Here is a 19,205-nt window from a genome sequence, read left to right on the forward strand (position 1 = left end):
TCCTGCTGATGGCTTTAGCTGGAGGTTTCCTGGGTAGTGCAGTCCTCCTGAGTGGGGTGCTGGGCTGGCTCTAGCAGTAACTAGATCAAGTTATCCTGCTGTGGGGAGGTGATCTGTATGATTCTTTCACAGAGCTCTTGTTGCATCTCCCTGACGAGGCGTAACCGTACTTTCTGTCTTCTTGCCATTTCCTATCCTGGATTGTCATTTTGACAGATTAACAAAGTCCAAACCATGAGATTATCCATTGTGCAGGAAAGAGCGAAATCCATCAGGAATGAGCCCGTGTCATCATGGCTGATGAAAGTAGCTGAAGGAGGAGAGTAATTACAGACTCCTCAGTACAGAGTCGCAGTGGTTATTAGGCATGGCTGTAAGGAGAAGTGACGTGTTGGATTTATCTCCATGCTAATCATGTTCTTCAGAGAGAAATCAACAGCTGTTCTTCCATGGCAGTTGAATGGCAAGTGGAAGGTGCCTCCAGCTAGGTTGCAGGGGGAAAATGTGTCAAAGTATAACCTGTCAGAGCATTCACTGGGGAGTGTTTTGAATGAGTGAAGATCATTCACCTGAATTCCCAACTCTAAAACATGGCTTATAGCTCGGAGCAACTGGGTCCAGCTGTGTTCCAGGCACGTAGAAAATGGTGGAGTGGCACAGCACGATAATATCTCACTGTGACAGGATGTCCTCTGTCTTACCTGCTCCTGATGTGCTGCTGTGTACTTAGCTGTTCGGCTGCACTGGCTGGAAAGTTCTGCTTTGAAGATGAAGAAACTTTCTATTTCTTTACCTTGAAAACAGGAAAGGTGGATCACAAAAATGCTCAATATGTTAACAGTGGGTGAGGTACAGCTGAATGTGTGTAGAAAAGAAGTTTTTTGGAAAAATTGGGGAAGAAGAGAAGAAGTAAAAGTGTAATTTTCCCTCTATCTTCTTGACCTCCCATCAAAAGCTTTAAAATAAATTAAACAATCAGATGCTCTGTGTGTGATCAAGCTTTGCTCCAACAATGAATATTGGGGTTTTTTTGTGTGTATAGGTGTTGGAGACCTGTGTGAAGAACTGTGGCCATCGCTTTCATGTCTTGGTGGCAAATCGTGACTTCATCGATGGCGTTCTGGTGAAAATCATCTCACCCAAGAACAACCCCCCCACTATTGTACAGGATAAAGTCCTAGCACTGATTCAGGTACACAGCTTGTCTCTGCTTCCATATGTTGCTGCCTAAAATAAGGACTGTCTGCTTCAATGCTACGCATCAGTAAACATGCTGTCATCGTTAAAAATGTGGCAAGTTTTTTATATATAAACTCAAACAATATATCCAGATTGGTGGGAAAAAGCAGACATGCACACACACAGATATTTTATCCAGGGAGAACTGTCTGGATTCTAGTTAGAGAGGTGCCACTCTAAAATAGGAGGATTTAATAAAAGATAAATGGATGCTTTTGCAATTTAACAGTCGTATCTAGAAGCTGGAGACTTGCCTTGGTGATAGGCTTGTCATCTGAGGCCAGGAGATTTCAGAGGATTGTGCTTTTGGTGTCAGCTGCAGAACACTTGCCTTTCTGTGTCTGTTTCCCTGACCGTAAAATGGAGCTGTTTCCCTCCATTAGAAAGCATTCTGCATTCCTTTCAAAGATGGTTATAGAAAAGTAAATGACCATATAGGAATTAAAATGGTTTTGGTGTCTTTTCTCTGGTTATTGTGCAGTAAAAGCACGCTGTCAAGATCCTTGCCTGCAGTGGGAAGTTCAGACATGGGCTTGTCTGCCACTTCTCCTTCTGTGCAGCACAACAATAAACAGCCGTGTTAATTCCACAAACCATTAGCCACACATGAGGAAACATTGGTGCCTGCCTGGAGGAAATCTGACAATTATAGGAAGCTTTATCACTAAGCTTCCACAGGCTACTGCGTACACCAGAGACTAAAAGACACTGCGTATTTAAAATGATATAAACCTGCTGCAGTGTTCCTTGTGGGGAGGTATTTACAAATGCGCAGCATCGTTTGCCAGATATACTTCTGATTTTTATGGCAAAGCACGCACTTGGATTTCTGCTGCTTTATTTGTTATTTGGATACAGGGATAGGGCATGCTTAGAGCATGACAATGTAAATAAGTGATTTTCAAGCAGGAAATAGGTAGGGTGGTGGAGTTAGTGGGCATTGTGTTAAGGTCTGTGGGGTCCCTTTATTTCTGGGATCTGATTTTATGGTGTTTTAAAAAAAATAGAGCAAAATTAATGAAATTATTAAAGGCAATTCTTGTGCAGCTGGCTGAGCCCTCAGGTTTCTACCTGGTTTGGTGGGAGAGTGGATGCATGCAGTGACCAGGAGATGAGGTTAAAAACTGTCCCATAAAGAGAAACTGGGTGTGTTTCCATGTTGTTGTAGAGAATGCTGGTTTTGCTGGGCCCTGGGTTTAAATGGATTCCCAGTCGTGAATGCAGCTAAGATGGAAGTGTTTGTAACGTAATCAGAAAGCCACAGTCATTGCCCCAGTGAATTAAACAGCTTTATCTGAGGAGACTTAGTACAGTAGAGCTAAAAGCCTCACTCTGGGTTCTAAATGCCTTTTGATATAAAAAGCCTGAAAATTACGAAGGTTGCCTGTGGGTGGATTCTGTTAGTGTCTGTTTAGCTGGGAAGTTTGTTTTCCAGATTGCCTGGCAAGTTTGGAAGAGTGATTGCAGTCGCTCATCCCAGGTGCCCTATGGACACACGCCCCCAAAATACCTCATATGTGGTAACAGCTTCACTCAGCTCAGGCTGTGCTCTGTGGAGTTCCCTGGGGCTGGAGTTAACCCTGGCCCAGAGGGCTGATCTCAGCTCTGTCCCACCAACACTGCACTTATCCTTTTCTGTATCCCTCTTAGAATTTAATATCAGGGAATTAATAAGAATGGAAATGAGAGGATTAATAGTCCAGACTTGGAAGCATGGAAGGGAGCTGTACATACAGCATATGTCTTCAGCCACACAGCTGTGGTATTCGTGGGCCTTTGCATAACAAGGGTAGATAAAGCTGCCATCCAGTTTCTTATCTAGAGGCTTGACTTGTTTTGAGATGTTGAACATCTTGTGTCTCACTTTCTCAACCTATTTCCCAGTGTACATGAATTAGCATATATTACATAGTGCTTATCCTTCCTTCTTTACCTTGCTGGGAGGCCTTGGAAATATTCCTTGTGGCTGTGCCCCTGGTAAGAGCTCGCCTATCACCCAGTGTTCAAACACTGGGATGGTCCCCGATCTAGGGGCTGTATTTACAATGGGATTTAAGTGACCTGTTTGGACACACTGAGGATCCAAGTGGGATTTATCCTGAAGCATCTACATTTGATAGTCTGGCCCAAAGTCTTAGAAGCTCTGAATTCAGTCTCCCCCCTGTCCTACATGTATTTGGACCATGGGCAGGTCTCCTAAGCTCTAGTGTAGCTCCTTATCCATAAAGCAGAGCTAATATTGCAGTTGCCTGGTTGGATTTTAAGCTGTCTAGGACAGGGATTGTCTTACAATGTGTGTAGACAGCACTTAGAACAATAGTGCCTGTCCTGCTTGTGACCTCTGAGACACACTAATGTAGATAATGCTCCCAGCTCAGGTGAAGAAGAATACAAATGGAAGTGTCTCCTTTCTCCAGGGAAGAGAGTTGCAGAAGAGAGAATATTTTGAAAAGGTGGAGTGCAGATGAAATGAGATCATTTTGCAAAATCCACAGGAAGCCAATGAAAGAGGGAATGCGTTAGTACATCCTCCTGGACAAACAAGCCTCATTAAAAACTGGGGGCAGCAATGCAGCATACTTTTGTCTCTAAGTTTCTTTTGAGTGACGATTATTAAATAGAACATCCCTCGCCTCACACTTTTCCCTTTTGCTTGCAAATAGAGTTGAAGTGGTGAACATCGTTATGTAGAAGCATCATTCAGATGGCTTCCAATGTGAACAGAAAAGGCAGTGAAATGGCAAAGGTGGAGTTACTTGTGCAGTCAAAATCTCCATCAGAATTGGGGATGTTTTGGAAGGTCAGTTCCAAGGAAACAATGGCTGTGTGCTGTCAGAGCTGTTTCCTCTGGCTCAAGCAGGGCTGTTTGGACTTGCACTGCATCAGAACAGTTGATGCAGTTAATTTACTCTTAACAAAGCTGAGAAGCAAACCCAGGATTGTCTGCTTGTACCTGATAATGGATTGTCTCCCAGGCACAGATGGTAGGAAATGCTCTTTCTTAGAACTGAACAGAATACGAATGCAAGTTAAAAATTAATACTATTTCTTATCTTACTTTGCTAACTTTGATTTCTGTCCTCTCAAATATAAAAAATGGTTCAAAGAGCTTTTAAAGGAAAAATAGTCAAAGAGCTAGTGTAAAAATGATGACTAAATGAATTAAGTTCAGAGCCCACACACGTGTCTCGCAGTCGTTCTGGATCCAGCACACTGATACTCTGCTCCACACATGTGGGGGTTTGTGGAATGCTTCATTTTTTAACTGAGTCATAATATTTCAGTTTTTCCTTTCTCTAATTTTTTAATATTTGGCTAATTTCCAGCACAAGCAAAAGGGGGTTGAGGCTTTCAGCATACTGTGCTCCCAGCAGCTTCGTGAGTGCAGGAGGCTGGCTAGCCAAGAGAAGCACTTAGTACTCCCTCTGAAGGAAAAGCTCAAATGTGAATTGAAGTCTTTTTAGACACCAGAGAATTCATGCAGGAGAGATATTATGAATGTTCTGGCTGTGGGAATTTCTCTTTTAAACTCGTCCTTTGTGCCACACTGGGGTGTCTGAGTGTTGGATATGCTCTGTCAGAACCCAGGCGTCGTTAGTTCTGCTGCTCAGGGGACTGTCTCTTTCATAAGAACAGAACCTCAGAAAGGACCTTTTTTTAAATTCAAGTTTGGTCCAAATAAATCACTGAAGACAACTTGATGGCTCTGTTTTTCCTTTGGCAACAAATGAGGATGTTTCACAAAGTGAATGGAGATTACTTAAGATTGTTGTGCAGCTTTGTGAATTTTGGTTAGATCTGTTGAATCTTTCACACAGCCCTTTTCTGGTGGGTCATTTGCTCTGCAATATGCCAGAAAAGATCAGCATCAATCATTGCTGAGGAGAGGAGATGGGAAGAGACTTTCATGTATGTTCACGGATTTTGATGATGTCAGGGGCTACTCACAGCTACTCTGCACTGGGTTCCTGTCTATTTTATATCTGAATAAAATGTAAGACAGGTGACTGTCTTAATATTTGCAGGACCTTTTAGACCAGGTCTGATGATTCCAGCTTTCCTTTAAAGCTGGAATCCATGAAAGCTTTTACAGTCAGTATCTGGGGTCAGGGTGTGGCTGGAGCTTAATTTGGAAGGTTTATGGATAATCCCTCGTGTTTTCCAGGCTTGGGCTGATGCCTTCCGAAGTAGCCCTGATTTAACTGGAGTAGTGCATATTTATGAAGAACTCAAGAGAAAAGGCATCGAGTTCCCCATGGCAGATCTTGATGCTCTGTCTCCAATACACACACCACAGAGGGTAAGCTGCAGCTTTGCAGTTCCGGGGGTGTTTTCCCAGGATGTCCAAATAGTTGGATAACTACTTGTCTTTCCCCTCCCATTTCTCTGAATTTGGCTCATTTTCTCACTCCTGGAAGGACATTTTAATAGTGAAAGGGCATGTAAGAAAGGCATAGTACAGCCTGATAAGCTGTCTCCTCCCTTGAGTCAATCATCAAGCTGAGACGAAGAAAAGAGTTTGTAACAGTTAATCTTGTACCACAAAACCACCAAACAAATGCAACTCCTTTGTTCTAAGAGAGCCCAGCAGGATTTATGATTGAGATTTACTTCTTTTACTCAAGTGTGGTTGTTTCTGTTGGTAATAACCCTGAGCCAAGGTCTGCCTGTCTATTAGAGGTGTACAGAGTCTGAATCTCTCTCTGATCCCACAGTAATGTGAGAACTTTACGCTTCTGGAAAGTTAGGTCTGGAAAGTTGACAGAACTGCTGCTTGGAAGTAACTAAATGATCACAGGTGTTCTGATTATTCACTCTGAAAACTGAGGTTAATGAATCTTTGAAGCGGCAAATGCAAGTGATCAAGGACTGAGAGATTACAATTCTTGTGTCAAGGTTAATTAAATTCAGTATCTATGTATCACATCATTTTTTGGTAAGCCTGCAACTTAATTCCTAGTTTAAAATCATTTATAATTATTTCTCTTTGGCTCTTGTTTTTATTTTGCTTCTCACTTTTCCTGTAAATGGACTTAAATTCTTGTGGGTTGGGTCAAAAGATACGGGCATGGAAGATTTTTGGAGCTGCCAGTCTGTTCTAGTAGCTGCACTGACCTTTCCCACAAGGTGCAATTATGTTCTATATTTGAGCCTGTTTGGCCTGAGGTTGCTGACAAAGCAAGTGCTGTCCCAATTCAGCTTTTGAACTCCTGTCTTTCTGATGTGGCAGAGTGTTCCTGAAGTTGATCCTGCAGCAAATATGCACAATTCCCAGTCTCAGCAAAGGATGAGCATCGGTTCTTACTCTTCATCCTCTCCAACGGCATATTCTGCTCCTCAGGCCCCAGCCTTGAATGTGACTGGTCCCATCACTGCTAATTCTGAACAGGTATTGGCATGTTGATTTTTTCAAGTGAGACTCTTTCAGCAAATCAAATTAGAAATTAACTTGCAGAGGAACTTTCATTTTAGTTTTTTGGACTTTGTCTCCTAGGTCTGGCTCTACTTAGTAACCTTTCTTCCTGTTATATGGTAAGATCTGGGCTTTAGATGTGTCTCTACGGCCTGGTAATGGCAGCACAATTTGCTGGTCCAGCCCACTCAGCAGTATTTTGCCAGTTATTCCCATTAGCCCCTCTCCTTTCAAGGCACAGAATGTCTTGCAGATGTAGGAAGTAAAGCCCTTGCAAATGCCCTAATATAGGATTTTCTTTTCTCCCTGTAAAAAATGGTAACTTCAGAGCCAAAGATTCTACTTAAAATATGTACATCTTTCCCCACACTGGAGTGAGGCACTACAGCCAAGGTCTGACTTTAGGTGCTGTTTGCAATTGCTTCTCTTCCATATAGACACAGCACATCTGGGTTTGTGATGATAATTCTTTCCTTTTTCTGTTCCTTTTCTCCTTGGTAAACTTTGTATCTTTTTTGGTTTTTTCTTGCTAGAATGTCTGGAGCCTGAGATATCAAGTCAGACAGAACCAGAGATATCTCAAAGTCAGTTCTTGAAAATGAACTGCTTAAACCAACAGATTACACAGTGTTTTGCTGTCTTGTTACCCCAATTTAGATTGCCCGGCTGCGCAGTGAGCTGGATATTGTTCGTGGGAATACAAAAGTGATGTCTGAAATGCTGACAGAAATGGTACCTGGACAAGAGGATTCCTCAGACCTTGAGTTACTCCAGGTAAGTTTCCTAGAAAATATGATTCTGATCCTTTCTGTGCTTGTGTTTCTCTGGGGGGGTGTGTTTTGTTGTAGCTCACTTCACAGCCCATGCTTGGATTCATAATGGATGTGGGCTGTGCTTGACCCTTGTGCCATCACTTGATTTTCTCCATTCGTTAAAGCTTCCAGTGACAAGAATTTCCTGACTTCCCTTGAAATTTTTTCCAGTGCTTTCCTCTTTGTGTAGCTAGAAATTTTTCCCAATGTTGCCTATCAAGTCTCCTTTACCACGAATCAGCCACAGGTTCTGTAAGCCCTGAGCATTTCTGCTTCTTTTACACTCCCCATCACCACTTGTACAGTGTCAAAACATTCCCAGTCACCGTGCAGGAAAAAAAAAAACAAAGAAACCAACATTCCATATTTCCAGCTGGACTAAATAATGCCAAGGGTCTGTGGATCCTCTGCCACTTGAAATGAACTGTCTTTCCAGAAGATGTGTTCTCCTGAAGGTGTAGTGTCTTAAAGCAGGTGCTCAGGTGAAGTTCTGTGGTCTCCAGAGAGCTAGACTGGGAAATCAGAAAGGGATTTCTTTGCTGGAAAATCTCAATCCAGTGCAGCACTGTGCATCTCAAGAGGGAGAACAGTATGAATTGAGCTCATGTCTCAGGCTTCACACCTGTTTCCCAAGGCCAGTGGTCGTGGGGTGGCCTGTTGGCTGAAGAAAGTCACACAGTCCCACAGATGAGAAGCATTGCAATCTGACATTCCAGCTGCTGCCCTTAATGTGGTATTTGCCTTTCCATAGCTTCAGAAATAGCCTTCTGTTTTGATCCTCAAGTGGGGAGGATGGGCTCCCACAGCAATCCCTTTGGAGGAAGGCAGGGAATTGCTCTCTGTGATACATCAGAGTTTGAAATCCATCCAAAAACTGGTCTCTCCCATGCAGTGGCATTGTGTGTTTGTCTTGGAGCCATCATGGCAGCTGATGAGAGGCTTTGCAATAAAGAGCCTTTCAGTTACTGCCCGTTTGGGTCGAACTGCTCAAAACAAAAGCAGCTTCCAGGAAACTATGACAGGCCGAAATCGAACAGTTTGCTTACACTGAGAAATAACCATCAGCATCTTGACAGCGTAACCTCAGAGCACAGCTTTAAGGTGAAAGAACTTGATCATAAAACGGAGTGACAGCAACGATTCTTTATTCCAGCTGGTTCCCTTCTGTGACTGATGCAGCCTAAATCTGAATCACAGAGCTGGGGAGAACCCGTTTTTGATCACAAAGGATGGTTAGTCTTTTGAGACTGTGACTTTTGAGGGCTGTGAGCTGGGTGCAGCATGCAAGGACTCCTTGCTTTGAGGTTTATATAGCCCTCCTCCTTAAATAGTTCCTGACATTTTCTCCAACAATCAAATGTAAACAGCCTGCTAGAGAGCCAGCTCTGAGCAGAATAGATAGGTACTGTCAGCCCTCTCGGAAAGGCAGCAAACAAACCTCTGAAATGTCACAATCTGCTTCGAAAGTGATGGGATCAAAACTGACATTGGAGAACACATTCCTCAAGCTGTTAAGGCAGCTGGATTGCACTAGGTGAAATTTATCCAGAGCTTAGGATGTCAGACCATGCAAGGAAAACAAACACATTTTTGCTTTCATGCTGAAGGTTGTGTACCAACAAGTCATCCTTGTTTAGTGCTGAATTTTTGCTGTGAAGTGGAGCTGGGAGGAGTGGAAGATGACAGAGGGACATGCTTTAGCTGGAATGTCAGTGCTTATTGAAGTAAAACTGTGGGCCTGATCAGAGGCGCCCTGCCATATGTCACGTTTCTTCTTGCAGTTCTCCTCAGCAGACCAGTTTGACTTTTGGTCTTGAGGCCTTTCAGGACTACAGAATTCTGCTAAGTAATTGGTGATGGAAGAGATGTCTTGGAAACATGAGAACTCCCGGTCTAGGCAAACTGAAATCTAGATTATTTGATAAGAGACTTCTAAAATAAATGCCCTCACTCTGCATTCCTTAAAATGTTCTTCTGAAATTCCCTATTGCCTTTGTGCAGTCTCTTGTCTGTGCACTTGCTCAGTGGAAGGGAACATTTCTTTGTGTCTCAGTACTGGAAGGTGTGTGGAACACTCACCTTTTCATGCTCCTGCTCCTTGCTTTGTCTTTGCCCTCACGTTCTCTGTAGTTGGTAAGTTCTCTGTCACCAGCACTTCTCATCCTAGTACACACTTAGTATTTGTGGTAGCCCTGATGAACCTTTTTTCCTCAACATGTTCCACCATCCACATAATTTTGTTTTTAAGGATGGTTTTGCCAAAAAGAGCAGATTGAATTTTCCTTGAAAGCTCTCTTCTGGGAAGCTGTTGTATTAACATGTTTTATTCTTAAACAAGATGACTAAAATACAGATATTTATTTTCTGAAGTGCTCAGAGTTAAAGAAGAATCAGGAAGTTGAATTGTGAATAGGCTCTCAAGGTTTTATGCCATCATCTCTTGAAGGGCGTTTGATTAGATGTGCTTTTGGGTGACATTTAATCATGCAAAGATAAACTTGTCTTAGTGTTTCTCAGCTGGGGGATATGTTTGGCTCTGAACAGAGCTCAACTAAATCTACTTATTGCTTGTTGCTTATCAGACTCTGTGTGTGCACAATGCATTCCTCCTAGGAACTGAACCGAACCTGCAGAGCCATGCAGCAGAGAATTGTGGAGCTTATCTCAAGAGTGTCCAATGAAGAAGTCACAGAGGAGCTGCTGCACGTGAATGATGATTTAAATAACGTCTTCCTCCGATATGAAAGGTGGGGCACCTCTCCCAGCAACCATTTACATTCATGCAGGGTTTTCACTTAAGAATAAAATAGGTCAGTTGGTGAAATTGGGCCATCTGGGCCAAGGGTCCAACATGATGCAGAGAACCAAACCACAGGAACCATTTACACAGTGTTTTTATGGCCTTTTATGGTAACATTCCTGATTCAATTGATTCTTTTAATACTATGATTTTTTTTTTTGTACTGTGCATTGAATTTTTGTGGGGCTTATCCATAAAATGCAAGACAACCTTGTGAAAACGCTCTGAACGCAGAGGCTTGAGTCTGCAAGTCCCTGTTGTGCAGGGCAGTACAGGTGTAGGGACTTGGGACCAAAAATAGCACAGCCACAGTCACAGCCCTGTTAGCCTGGGCTCTGCACAAATGTCTGTGCTGCTTGCTGGCTTAGGGAGGCTCCCGTGAGCTCTCTCTGCCCTCTGATCTCCGAGCTTTCCAGTCCCAGTGCTGGTGCAAGGGGAGCTGCCTGAGGTGGGCGGGAGCATCGTGCGTGCAAAGGGTCTGTTTTTATATAACACTTAAAATCTTGGGGAAAAAAAAAAAAAAAATTTGTTTTTATATAACACTTAAAATCTTGGGGGGAAAAAAAAAAAAAAAGCTTGTCTTGTGCAGAGCTAATGTTTCGAAGAGCTGGTCTGCGGGGACCATCCCCAGGGACAGGACTTGGGGCACAGGACTTTCGACATGTCAGACAAAGGCGCTGTCAGGCACATCTGCTGCAGGAGGTGACACGTGATGCCGCAGTCTTGGGAAAGTTTAATCTTCCCCTTAATGACAGGCCTGGGGAGCGAGGCACTAAAGAGTACCCTTTGTTCCTTGCTCTTAGCACAGGGCTTTGTTTCTCAAGCCTTTAAAAATAAATTAGACTCTAGATCTGTGAATTTGTACTGTCACGGCAAAGGCTGCAAAGACGACTTGGTGCCCTCGATTTTGCCTTTGATTTCATGTTCAGAGGAGATGGGGCAAACTTTGAAACAAACGCTGTCTTTTTGTGTGAAATGGTGTGTGTTTCATGCACAAGCAGGATTCTGCAAGTGGCAGAGTGTAACTATCACTAAGGTTTAGTCTGGTCACCCTTAATATTTTTTCTATTTTCGCCCATCTGCGACTTTGCTGACTGCAGCTGATGTGTTCGTAGTCATTTATTCATGAAAGGGGAGCTGAGTGATGTTAGCAAGCCGTTTGTGGTGGAATAGCTGCACTGGTCTGAGCGTTCAATAAATTCCAGTTCCTCCTCTGCTATTCCAAAAGCTCCACATCCATCATGCTGATTTCTAGCACAGGGACCAAGCTCCGTCAGTGACTCAAGCAGCAGCTCTGGCCTTCGCTGTGAAGCCTTGGGATGTAAATGAACAGAAGCCTTTTGGTGAGAAATGAGGTGGGAGGTGTCTTAGGTTTCCAGCAAAGAGAGTTGGATTTCCAGTAATAGCAAACACCCACAGTTTCCTAAAATTGAAATTTGGTCCTGAATTTGGTTTTGCTGCCTTTTAAGTCTGCATTTTCCTCTGTTACATTAAGAAAACAGTTTGCTTGACATTCCCTGATGTATTTTGTCCATCTGGGAGAAACCCCAGAGGATTATATGAATATTATGGGCTTTTTGCTGGAAAGAGGTTACCTCTGAAACTACTTCAAAAAATTCAAACCTCCAAGAAATCATGGTGTTTTTCCATGGTGAGGAAGGAGATCAGACTGGCCTCAGACAGGTGATGGGAGTAGGCAGTTCCCCTGCTGTTTTTGAGTTCATAGAATCACAGAATGATTTGTGTTGGAAGGGACCTAAAACCTCATCTAATCCCATCCCCCTGCCGTGGGTGGGGACACCTTCCACTAGACCAGGTTGCTCAAAGCTCCATTCAGCCTGGCCTTGAAGACTTTTGTGAAAGTTGGGTTTAGGTTTGTGGCCCCAGATGCACCAAGTAGAGAAGAGACCAGAACTTGACTAGCCAGACTTCTTCCCCTTAGAAGTATGAAGGTTTTATCCAACATCATTACTTTTCCTTCTTGGACAGTACCAACCTATTTGAGCATAGGCTCTGACCATCTTTGAGTCGACTCAGGATGTTTTAAGCAGTGAATCTGCTGTTCATTGTCCCTCATGCCACGTGTGCCTGGGTTGGGCTGTGCCACACACATATTGCTCCTCATTTACATTATTGCAGCAAGAGGGAGCTGGTAAGTGGGAGTGAGAGGAGCTTCGGTGCTTGGCTTGTTGAGCTGTGAGCATCAATCTTGCTGCAGTTCCTCCTGTCCCTTGGCTCACACAACAGTCTGTCACAAAGCACTTAATGATTAAAAAAACCCCTGAACCAAAAGACAAATCCTACAGTGTTTTTCAGGCATGTTTGTGCTGCAAGATCAGATTAGTCAATTTAAAATCCACCTTTGCCAAGAATGCAACTTCTCAGCAATCCTCCCTCTGAACAGCCTGGAGTTAAAGCTTTCAGGCTTCCCTTTTGAACCAGAGGAAACTAAATTCAGTGGCAAGTATGTCATGGCTTGGTTATTAACTCATGGCTTTTATTGTTTGTTGGTGGCTTTGATAATCCATCTTGGTTTTTGGTTTGGTTTTTTTTCCAAACAGATTTGAACGATACAGATCGGGACGCTCAACACAGAACGCCAGCAATGGAGTAAGTACCTCACTCCATTTATTCTCTCAGCAGCTGCACCATACCAGCTGTAGTACTATCAGTAGTATCACACCTTTTACCTGTCCAGCCCTGTGTCCTGCCTGGCTACTGGCAGATGCCAGGAAAAGTAAGAATGTGGCAAACCCCAAGGGACAACTTCTAGCTCAGGAAGTCACTTCACACTAAAACATCTCTGTGTTTACAATCCTTGATGGGTTTTCATTCCTCTATTAACTTTTTTGATTGCTTTTGAGTCCGTGTGGACTTTAGGAGTTCACAATGTCCTTAAGCAATAAGTTCCACAGTTTCACTATACATTTTTACATATTTATTTTGCATTTATATATAACAAATATTTTGTTTACATTTGATCAAGTCACTTAATGATTTTTGTTTGCTTCACCTAATATTTCTTCACTGTGTCTTACAATACCACTGTTCAGGTTAATTTTCTTCATGCCATTCATAATTTTAGGAACCACTCTCATCTCCTATTTAAGCAGCCCCTTTCCCAGCTGAAGAGTTCTAATTATTCTTTAAATGAAAACTCTTCTGTAGTTGTTTTATAGCGTTCAAGGTCTGAGTTCATGATGAATCTGTACTTCTATTACATTTTCTGTTCTGCATTCATAGCCATTTCCTCTGTTTACTTTGCTTTACCACTTCTGCTGCAGTGTGATGCAAACTTCAGCAAAGACTCTGCATTGACACTTCAGTCACAACAAAGAAGTTTTGTTTTGGAAAACAGTTTATACCTAATGTGGAAAATTGGTAGGAGAATCAGTTTGACTTAGCTCTGATGTTGGTCTGATGTTAAACACATTAGTTGAATCTGAAAAGATGTAGATGACCTCCAGGAGAGTTTCCTGCTGTGCTGAGCAGTCAAACTGAGGGTTTATTGGTGGCTGACCTTTTTTATTCTGCACTCATCACTGTAATATCCAAGAAACTGGTCCATTTAGCAGCATGCAAGAGAGAACTTTATAGGAAGCACCCATTATTTTGTGATATTTAGTGCTGTACTACAAGAAGAAATTTCTGGCATGTGTAACTTCTGTGTTTCTTGTGTCATGACAGGTACTGAATGAGGTGACAGAAGATAATTTAATAGATTTGGGTCCTGGCTCTCCAGCTGTAGTGAGCCCAATGGTTGGAAACTCAGCACCTCCATCTTCACTTTCTTCACAGCTTGCAGGGCTTGGTGAGTGCCTGATCTAGATCATGCTCTTCACTACCTAGTAATGTTGCCATGTGGCCTCTGAAAGGTTTGGGTACGTGGCTTGCAGGAGGATTAGAAGGCATTCCCACTCCCTTCACTTTGGCAATCTGCAATTGAGAACCAGCCTGGCACAACCAGCCTGGCACAAAGGGAGGGATTTATTAATCAGAGGGAAGACTGATGGAAAGGGTGCAGGTTGTTGTTCATGGCAGAACTTGTACTACTACTTTTATTTCTGCTTAGTTACAGTTTTCTGTGAAATCAGCCTGGTGAATGTTCTTGATTTCCCTTCTACAAATAATATTTGAAACCTTTGGGTGAAAGGTTTTATGAATCTTTTAGGTGGTTTACATTAAATCAAACCAAAGATTGTGTGATTGGATCATTGCATTTGACTGAAGGTTCTCTGCCTCTTTCAGCAATGCACCAATACCACATCCCTTCATTTGAAAGTGTTGGTTTCACAGTCAGTAACTGAGAGAAAACATTGTGGAGAAACTACTGTCCATGCCCAAAATTTTGGACTGTTAGTGACTAGTAAATATCTCAGGATATTAGCAGCAAGTACACACCAATTCCCAAATGCTGGCTTTTTGATGAGGACCACTTATGGAGTGGTGCTTCCAGGATGAATTAGACAATCTCGACATTTTTCTTTTAAGAACTCATGATTAGCATCCTCCAGCCTTTTTTGAAGAAAACTGTCCTCAGTGCTGCAGCTGTTAATGAGGATGGTGTTTACATATGGTTTGTTATTTCATTGGTTCACTTTTTTTTCTCCTCTGGTTGCAGACTTGGGCACAAACAGCGTCAGTGGCACACTCAGCTCCCTCCAGCACAGTAATCCTCGTGATGACTTTGACATGTTTGCACAGACAAGAGGCAGCTCCTTGGCTGAGCAGCGAAAGAAGTAAGTTGGAGTTTGTCTTTAGCACTGAGTCACGGCACTGCTGTTATCTGAGGGCATAAATCTGAAACTTCTGACTTCAGACTGAAAAAGTAGTTTTGGTGTATGTTTTGGTGCTTTTAATCCAGTCCTTATCCTTTTGGTTGTTATTAATATGAGCAAGTGGAGAAGTTCCTGCTGCTGGACAGAGCAGACTGGATGGGTACAGCCTGTCTTAGTTAATGAGCTCACTGGAAACTTGGAAGCATGCTTGCCTTTACTTCTGCCTTCTCCTAAAGGCTTGTCATCCCATCCACCCCTGTTTGAGATACAGGAACAGAAGGGTCCTTCACCTGAAGGTCATGGATGTACTTTGGTGACTGAATTACTGTCATCAAAGGCTTGGAAACAGAATTACCATCCAGTTAACCCTTCTTTTGGCCCCAGTCAGACTCTCACAGGCTGTCAAGGCACTGTAGCTTGCCTGGCTCCATGCTACCCCAAATTTGTTTATATGCATAGGGCTTGCATCTATAGAGCTGCAAATCTGGCACTTTCAAGGGCATTTAACAGGTGAAATTATTTTAATGTAAAATAAGTCTGTGCACTTATTAGAAATCCTCTGATCCCTGTCAAGTGATATTCAGTAAAAGACACACTCAGGTATTTTTCTTTCATATATATTTTTTCTTGCTTCCTGGCTTCAGATTTTAGAGGAAGTAGTGGCTACCAGCAGTCAGAACATCATCAATATCTTGTCTTAAGCTAAGAAATGCTGTTAAATAGTCTATCAAAAATTTAGAAAACTTGAGCCTACAAATTTATTGGGCTCTTGTATTTGCAGTTATCAATATAGCTATTGGTACTGCCTCAGCTGTGGTATCAGTGCTGAGAAGAAATGCTCTAATGTAGAGGGATATGCCACCACTGGAGATTTTGGGCTGGGAGCCTTAATGTAGAGTTAGAAAGGAGATACATTGCAGGAGAGATCTAATCAAGGTCCCTCTGTCTCTTGTGCTAAATGAAGCACAAAACTACTCTTCCCACACTGTACCTAATGGAACAAGGAGCACCGATCATCCATGATTTCACAAGGGAGGATTGTTCTATCTTCCTTGGATTGTGCACGGTATAAATGAAGCAGCAGGGAGGAGGAAAGGCATGAGTGTGACTTGCTGTGGTGTGTAGGTGACAGCTCTGGGTGTGAGAGCTCTGGGTGCTATGCTCACAGCTTGGGAGAAGCCAGCACGAGGAGGAGAGGGGGCTCCCCCTGCTCAGCCAGGCAGCCCCTCCCAGGAGCTGATTTATGGGCACGTGTTTGTGTCTGCTGCAGCTCATGGTTCACCACTGTGCTCTGAGAGATGAAGCTGCTGCCTCTGTCACCTGACTGCTACATGTCCCTTTTGCATTGCAGTTTAAGAAGCTTTTAACAGCTCTGTAAATAGTGCATTTCTTTGTCTGCTTCACTGCAGTTGCATAATTTCATCTCTCTTCGAGTCTCGCTCTGCCTTCCCCCATACACACATCAAGGTCAGGCTTCCAGATGTCATCTCCAAATCTTTGTTAAACATAATCTGCAATCAGGCCTCCTTTCACAGTTCCCCCGCTTGCTCTTGGACATGCTTAGGGTGCCTCATGACCAGTTTGCCTGCCTTACATAATGCTGATCTTACTCTTACTTGCTTCAAGGTGCTTTCCAAAATTGATGGGTGGCCTTTGTACATAGCACACTCCTCTTCTTGGGGTACAGACAGCACCCTCCAAGTCTTGTTAAGAAAAAGAATGTGCTTTCTGGTTTCCAGGGGAGTAAATCAGGGTGTCCAGAGTATTGCTCTCCTATTAAGAAAGCCTGGAAAAGAGAAGGGATTGGGGTGACCCAATTCCTAATACCTGAAGGGAGTCTACAAAAAAGATGAGGAGAAACTATTTACAAGGGTCTGGAATGACAGGACAAGGGGGAATGGTTTCAAACTGTGAGAGAGTAGGTTTAGATTGACTATTGGGAAGAAATTCTTCCTTGTGAGGGTGGTGAAGCACTGGTACAGGTTGCCCAGAGAAGTTGTGGCTGCTCCATCTCTAGAAGTGTCCAAGGCCAGGTTGGATGGGGCTTGGAGCAACCTGGTCTAGTGGGGTGAAACAAGATGATCTTTTAATGTACCTTCCGACCCAGGCCTTCCTATGATTCCATGATTACTCATGGGTGACTGCTGGACTTCCTTCTAGTTCTGTGGTTTGTTCCTTTCTTTCAGCGTGACGTACGAGGATCCACAGGCTGTCAAAGGACTGGCGTCTGCCCTGGATGTTCGGAAACAGAACACGGGAGGGGTAGGTCACGGCTCTGTGTTTGTTATCCGCGTAGAATCCAAGCTGTAGGCGGCTGCTTTGACTGAGCGTCTCATTCTGTATTCCAGCAACGTGGTAGTAATGGCTATTTTGAAATTGATATCTGAGAACAAGTACTTGCTCAGTAATGATCTCTAAAGAGATGCTGCTGAGCACTCCAGTCTAAAAGACTTCAGAATCATAGTGGGTAAATTCTCCCGTGTCCTTGCAGCTTGCCTGGGGAGTCCAGCTCTTTGGCTGGAATCACTGCTGAGAAGAATTACATGGGGAATGTCCTGTGAACACTGGTGTGCATTGGCTTGGTTTGGTTTTGCTTATGAAAGTCTTAATCTACTAGATTTTGCTCCAAGTGCATGGATACACGAGTGAGTTACAGGGAGAGAAATGATGCAGACTTGTAATGCTTCACATTTTTTGCCATAACTGCCCTTGCATGCAGCCTGTTCTGTCTGCCCAGGGCAGGCTCCTGCTCTTTGTGTGGGCAGGAGAGCCCCATGTGCTGTCACCTCGCAGCAGCTGACACTAAAAACACGGGTGAGAGAGCTTGGCCAGCTTTGTCTGCATCCCCCAGTGAAGGCAGAAGTGAAGGAGCTTTCAGATCATCCCTCGACCCCTTTGTACCACTCTGCTTTTTAAAACTGTGCTGCTCTTTTGTACGCAGCTGTGTGTAAGTTTTTAGAGGACAGAGCAAGTTCAGAGCCTTTTCCAGCCCAATTTTGGGCTGTGATGACCACTAGGGAGCACGGCAGAGCCAGCATAGCATGGGAGAGCCAATGCAGCGTGCACATGCCTCTCACCAGGGAGAATTGCCTCCCCATGCCTTGGCTGATCCCGCCCTGGTTCTTTCATGACATGAAGTGGGAGTGCTCTGGGCAGCTGGCATGCCTGGCAGCTTGTGCTCCAAGCCAGGGAGAATTTGTGTTGGGAGCCAGCTGGGGTCAGATCACAGCTGCTTGCCTGCTCGGGCCATCGTTCAGTGGAAACAGGGCCTCAGCTCTTACAGAGCATTCCCCACCTACCTGCTTCTTCCTGTCCCTGTCCTCCTGCATGAAGGGTAATTTATAACCCAGGTCAGCCTCATGACCTACTGGAGCTCAGCCCCACAAAAACTCATGGCACTAGTAGTGAGGGAAAAGGGGAAGCATGAGGAGGCAGGGGCAGAATTATTCCTTCACAGGAATTCCTGAATTCAGTGGGACATCCCAAACCCCCAGTATCACTGAGCTGTTATTAGCAGGACCTGGGGAAGGATTTGAGATTCTGCTCTTTGTTCCTGGCTAACCAAATGCAAGGAGCTTGCATTTAGCTGGTCAAGGGGGCTGTATTCCCCCCAGTGGCCTTGGGGTCATGTCCTTATTTATTAACACTTTTGTTCCCAGCCAGTTCTGCTTTAGGCACCAGCACAACATGTCATTCACACCAGCAGAGCTGCTGCTCTGCCCCAAGTGTTGTCAGTTCAAAGGGCTGTGGCTAAGTTCATCTGAGGGTCAAAGTTTTTTGGGGCAAATGCCTTATGGGTTGTGGAACTTGGGGCTCTAAGGTGTTGTTGAGACTTTCAGCCTCTTTTCAAAGGTCTGGGACACTGTATCATGTAATCAGAAGAGCTTGTTTTGAAATGCAGTCACTCTGCAATTGTAAACACTTTTTCTCAACTGTTGTGAGGCTTGTGGATGTCTCTTCTTAAAGGAAATAAAAATTAAACTCTCCTAAAGTTACCAGTCCCAGCATGTGTAGCAAAAACCTGGCAGTGCTCAGTAAATGAAAAGACAGGCTTTAATTTGGTTAGAGCTAATTTAAGAACAGCTCTAGGGAGGAGCCAAAAGCTTTGCAACACATTCTTCACACACGTCTCGTTCCAGCACAGTTGTCCAGTGGTAGAATTC

At 43.7% G+C, this 19,205-nt stretch overlaps 1 protein-coding gene across 3 annotated transcripts in view; it reads left to right on the top strand.

Moving 5' to 3' along the window:
• The window catches only part of TOM1L2 (target of myb1 like 2 membrane trafficking protein), a 42,416-nt gene that overhangs the window by 5,827 nt on the left and 17,384 nt on the right, over positions 1-19,205 (top strand). For all 3 annotated transcript variants that reach the window (XM_017734059.1, XM_008633430.2, XM_017734060.1), the window contains exons 4-12: positions 1,043-1,192; positions 5,405-5,539; positions 6,470-6,628; positions 7,310-7,426; positions 10,078-10,211; positions 12,826-12,874; positions 13,952-14,075; positions 14,886-15,003; positions 17,229-17,304. In XM_017734059.1, the coding sequence (XP_017589548.1) occupies positions 1,043-1,192; positions 5,405-5,539; positions 6,470-6,628; positions 7,310-7,426; positions 10,078-10,211; positions 12,826-12,874; positions 13,952-14,075; positions 14,886-15,003; positions 17,229-17,304 (1,062 nt within the window). The remainder of the gene's footprint in view (positions 1-1,042; positions 1,193-5,404; positions 5,540-6,469; positions 6,629-7,309; positions 7,427-10,077; positions 10,212-12,825; positions 12,875-13,951; positions 14,076-14,885; positions 15,004-17,228; positions 17,305-19,205) is intronic.

This window comes from Corvus brachyrhynchos, unplaced genomic scaffold, assembly GCF_000691975.1.
Source record: "Corvus brachyrhynchos isolate BGI_N302 unplaced genomic scaffold, ASM69197v1 scaffold5, whole genome shotgun sequence".
Classification (NCBI taxonomy): Eukaryota; Metazoa; Chordata; class Aves; order Passeriformes; family Corvidae; genus Corvus; species Corvus brachyrhynchos.